This window comes from Myotis davidii, unplaced genomic scaffold, assembly GCF_000327345.1.
Source record: "Myotis davidii unplaced genomic scaffold, ASM32734v1 scaffold937, whole genome shotgun sequence".
Classification (NCBI taxonomy): Eukaryota; Metazoa; Chordata; class Mammalia; order Chiroptera; family Vespertilionidae; genus Myotis; species Myotis davidii.
Genome location: NW_006288252.1, coordinates 576,287 through 581,365, shown reverse-complemented (window position 1 = coordinate 581,365; position 5,079 = coordinate 576,287). Strand labels below are relative to the sequence as shown.

General features: G+C 63.0%; 1 protein-coding gene across 15 annotated transcripts in view; it reads left to right on the top strand.

The window, feature by feature from the left end:
• The window catches only part of ABLIM2 (actin binding LIM protein family member 2), a 67,373-nt gene extending 62,684 nt beyond the window's left edge, over positions 1-4,689 (top strand). For 14 of the 15 annotated variants that reach the window (XM_015561587.1, XM_015561586.1, XM_015561582.1 and 11 more), the window contains one exon: positions 4,331-4,689. In XM_015561587.1, coding sequence (XP_015417073.1) covers positions 4,331-4,444 — 114 coding nt within the window. In that variant the 3' untranslated portion in view covers positions 4,445-4,689. The remainder of the gene's footprint in view (positions 1-4,330) is intronic. The other variant, XR_001513250.1, reaches the window with a different exon arrangement.
• The last annotated feature ends 390 nt before the right edge of the window (positions 4,690-5,079 follow it).

The window sequence follows — 5,079 nt, the reverse complement described above, 5'->3', positions numbered from 1 at the left end:
TGCCGGGCAGCGCAGGGCAGGGCTGACCCGGGAGGGGAGAGGCGGCTCACAGCGCTGCCCTGTGCTCTCCTGGCGGGGACGAGGCTGACTGACTGCACGGGGGGGTTCTCTGGAGCGTAGGAGCCCACGCTGTGGAAAGTGCCTGAGACAGGAGGCCGGGCGGCTGTAGAAGAGCCTGCTTTGTTTGAACTCACCCGACCGGTCCGAAGAGACCCTGGTGGACGATGGTGATGCACAGATGGTCCTGAGGGATGGGCCTGCGCCAGCACCCGGGCTCTCGGGGCCTGAGAGGCTGCAGGGATTGAGGGCCTGCTTGGCTGGGGCAATCCCGGAGGGGCCCCTGGAGGAGGGGACCTTTGCACGGGGATCTATAGGACTGGGACGAGGAGGAGCCACTGTGTGGAGTGGGGGAAAGTGCATCGCAGGCCCTGGGGTGGCAAAGAGCCTGGCACGTTCCAGAAGCCAGAGGTGGCAGAGGGCTGGCACAGCGCCGTGCGTTCCCCGTGGTTGCCACTAACATTCCTGTACTGAGCGCTTGCTGGGGCCAGAGGTTAAGTCGTTACCAGGTGGTGTTTTCAGGAAACCTTTGCCACTTGTTCCATATCACAGAGTTCAGTCAGAGATTCACTTCTCCGGTCACAGGGTGTCCCCCCTGCAAAGCCTTCCGGGTCTTCCCTGCTCCCGCAACCCGCAGTGGACTTGCCTGCTTTCTGACCCCCTCCACCCCCCAGCGGGAGCTCTGTGGGGGCGGGGCCTGGTCTGCTAGGGTCAGTGTCCCCGGACCTGCTCCACAGGTGAAGGGAGGAGAGAGCGGAGCATGCGTGGGTCACAGCCCTCCCATGCCCTGCAGTCCTCCTCCAAGCCGCCGCGTGCCTCCGAGCACCCCTCCTGTCCCTGGGCACAGAGGTGCCCTGTTCCTGTACCCCCTGGGCACCATGGCCCAGGGCAAGTTCAGCGGGTTGGAGCTGCTCCCACTGTTAAATGTTAGGAACCCTTCATGCTGGTGTGAGACCCAGCCATTGCAGGAAAGTCAGTTCCGTAAACTTGGGCAGAGTCAATTGTATTTAAAGCAAAGGTACAAATACTCAAAACTCACCCCCCCACACACTCCTTTACGTCTTCCACCGCCTCTGCTGTGGATGCGACTGCACCGCCCTGTCTGTTTGTAGAACGTTCTGTAACCCAGTGCCAGGGGCCTCCCAACTCTGCTGGAAACTGAGGGCGCTGGGAGCCTGGGGTGGGGCTGGCATCCGCCCAGGTCTGCGGAGTGAGGAGGAGTTGCCTGGCAGGTGAGGAGGGGCTGGCCGGCCAAGCAGAGGAAGAATGGGTCACAGGCGACCTGCTCCTACCCACCTCCGCCTCTGTTCCCTGAGCTGCCCCTCCCACTGGCTGTTTTCAGAGACCACAGCTGAGCTCCAGTCCCTCAGAGCAGCTGCGTGGGGGTGGAGCCAGGTGCCAGGGGGCGGAGCCAGCTTCAGGGGGTGGAGCGAGCTGCACAGGGGCGGAGCCAAGATGGAATCCTGGGCTGTGTGGTCCTGGGTTGGAGGTCTTTGCAGGACACTGCCCTGGAGGGCCACCTGTAGGCAGACTCCCCAGCAGAGCCTGCAGGCCATGCCATGGGGGCCGGTGCACCCCGGGAGTGGGCCATCCCAGAATGAGGCTGACCAGCCCCTCTGCAAAGGCACCACGCCCCGGGCTTCCTTCCTGCTGGCTCAGGAAGGCGCTGGGCTGTGCCTGGCCTTGGTGAGACCCAGGGGGTGAGAGGGCAGGGCCGCCCTCCTCCTGGGGAGCCTTCAGGAGCCAGGGGTCAGGGGTCATCTGTGTCCTGCTGCTCCAGCGAGCACATGGGGCGGCGACAAGAGCCCTGGATGGAGCAGGGGTGACTCTGCCTCGTGACCGTGAGCGAGTTTATCTTGAGCCAGTTTCCCAGCAACCAAGGGGAGGGCCCCTCACCCCATCACCCATCCCAGCGGGAGGCAGGGCACCCGGCCAGGTGAGGCGGACAGGGGACCACAGAGCCGGAGCCGGAGGGGGGAACAGGTCCCTCCTCACTGACCCTCCCCAGCGCACAGCCCACAGGCCTAGCTCTGTCCTTATGGATGTGGGGACAGGACCAGGCCAGGGCGGCCCCTGCTGGCCGGGGATTTGGTCTTAGCCCCACGGCCCCGAACCTCGCTTTCCTCGGCTGCTCTGGGAGGCGTGCGCCGCTGAACCTGTTCTGGTAGGTTTCAGGGCCTTGCGCTTCTCAGATCTGACCAGCACCCCGTCCTTGTGACCGGCCTGCAGGGACCCCCTGCTGCGCCCGCCCTCCCTCCCTGCGGGCCCACCTGCCTTCCCTGCTGTGGAGTGGCTCCTGCAGGTGGGGGCAGGTGGGGGAGCACCCCGTCGGCAGGGTAAGGATCACTAAGGGTCCCGGCTGGCCCTGGCTCGCCAGCCCACCCCTGAGCGGGCGCCGTAGACCCCCCGGGGCAGGAAAGGAGGGCACCTCCGCCTCTCCGAGGCCTGGCCCTGCTTCCTGAGCTGCCCCGCCCACGGCTGTTCTCAGGCGCCAGGACAGAGGTCTTGCTCTTGTTCATACGTGTGAACTGCCCCCAGCGGCACCCGGGCCGGGTCCCTGCGTCGAACCCCAGCGGGTACTTGCTGGGCCCGTGGGAACCATGCCCCTTTCTCCCGCCCTTTCATGTCTCCACTGTCCCTGGGGGGACTGTGATGAGGCCGGGACACGGCGCTGCTGTCTGCAATGACAGTCCCGTCTCTGTGGGTGGGCGGCTTCCTCCGCCTCCAGGAAGCCCCCACCACAGCACCCTGCCCGGCAGCTCGGGACCCATCTTTCTGCTGCTCCTTCAGGTTCGCAGCAGCAGGCCCTGGCCCTTCCCGGCAGAGACCGAGGCCAGCCTGCTGGGGCGGGGTATGCGCCGGGGCGGGGTATGCACCTGGGTGTCTCTGTGTGTGTTCCTGTTGCGTGTCCCTGTGTATGTTCTGTAGGTGCGTGTCTGTGTCTATTTGTGTGTCTCTATGACTGTGTGTGTGTGACTGTGTGTGTCTATGTGACTGTGGCTGTGTGTGTGTGTCTGTGACTGTGTGTGTGTCTCTGTGACTGTGTGAGTGTTTCTGTGACTGTGTCTGTGACTGTGTGTGTGATTTGTGTGAGTGTCTGTGACTGCCTTTCGGTGGGTGGGACTGTGTGGGTGTCTCTGTGACTGTGTCTGTGACTGTGTGTGTGAATCTCTGACTGTGTGTGTCTCTGTGAGTGTGTGTGTGTGCATGTGCGTGTGACTGTGTGTCTCTGTGTGTGTGTGAGACTGTGTCTCTGTGACTGTGTGTGACTGTGTCTGTGACTGTGTGTGTGATTGTGTGTGAGTGTCTGTGACTGTGTGTGGCTATATGACTGTGTGGGTGTCTCTGTGACTGTCTCTGTGACTGTGTCTGTGACTGTGTGTGTGATTGTGTGTGAGTGTCTGTGACTGTGTGTGGCTATATGACTGTGTGGGTGTCTCTGTGACTGTCTCTGTGACTGTGTCTGTGACTGTGTGTGTGATTGTGTGTGAGTGTCTGTGACTGTGTGTGGCTATATGACTGTGTGGGTGTCTCTGTGACTGTCTCTGTGACTGTGTCTGTGACTGTGTGTGTGATTGTGTGTGAGTGTGTGACTGTGTGTGGCTATATGACTGTGTGGGTGTCTCTGTGACTGTCTCTGTGACTGTGTCTGTGACTGTGTGTGTGATTGTGTGTGAGTGTCTGTGACTGTGTGTGGCTATATGACTGTGTGGGTGTCTCTGTGACTGTCTCTGCGACTGTGTGTGTCTCTGTGAGTGTGTGTGTGTGTGCGTGTGTGTGTGCACGTGCACTGAGAACTCTGGGCTCAGATTCGATTAGGAGGGACTTTTGTGACTCAGGACGCAGAGGCTGGGGGACAGGGAGGCTTCAAAATCAGGTCCGGGCTTCGTTGCTCACTCTCCACGCCTCAGCCTCCTTGTCTGTGAAATGGGCACGGTAAACCCCTGCCCCTCCTCAGACGGCACTGTGGGCACAGAGCGCCGCGAGCCTGTGCGCTAGTCCCTGGCCCAGCTGCTTCGGGCAGGAGGGCGTCCCAGTCCCGGTGCGCTGTGACCTGGGCTCCCAGTGGGAGCTGCGTGACCGAGTCTCTTTCCTCCAGGCTCTCGGCAGCAGGGCGGGCGTGACAGGGAGGCAGGGGGACCCGGGACCGAGGCCCACGCGGCGGCCCCACGCGCAGCAGCCCTGCCTCTGGCGGCCCGCCCGGTCCCCCCGCCACCCTCCCGCCCGCGTGCTGAGATGCTCACGCTCCCCTGGGGTTTCCTTTTCTTTGAAGAGACACCTGTCGCCCGCGGAGTTCCAGGAGGTGTTCGGGATGAGCGTGGAGGAGTTCGACCGCCTGGCGCTCTGGAAGAGGAACGACCTCAAGAAGAAGGCCCTGCTGTTCTGAGGCCGCACCCACCCTGCGCCGAGGCCGCACTCCCTCCTGTTGCGCTGCCTCCAGCTCCTCTGTGCCCACAAGGCGGGCGGGCGCCTGGGCGGGCAGGGCACCGATGGTGGGGCGTGCACCTGAGATCCTGCCTGTAGTTTAGGGCCCTGGCGCCTGGCTTTGCACCGCCCCTTCCCCGCTGTGCTGGGCCCCAGCGAGATGCTGCAGAGTGGCTGTCCCCGGGGAGGGAGGGGCGACAGCAGCCCGCCATCAGAGGGCTCCAGTGTCCGCTGGCCCCGGAGGGCACTGGCTTGTGCCCCCAGCCCCGGGGCCCAGGGCGGTGCCAAGTGTGGGGTGATGAGTGTTGCCGCTGGTGGTGGCACAGGGCCCTCCTCCGGGCCCTCGCACGCACGGTTCTCCCATGTCAGCCCGATGCCTAAAGGATATCTTTAAAGTAACACAAAGCTTTATTTTACTAAGAAGTGTAGCCTGTGGGCCCTGAGGCGATGTTATGGAGCGTTAAGTTTGCAGCCCGCTGGGGGCTCCGGCCTCAGCCCCGCCCCACCGCGCCCTGTGGTCTCTGTCCTCCGTGTCCCTAGTACATGCACTCCTCGTCTGTTTTCTTTTTGCTTCTCTTTCTTTCCTGCCTGTCACAC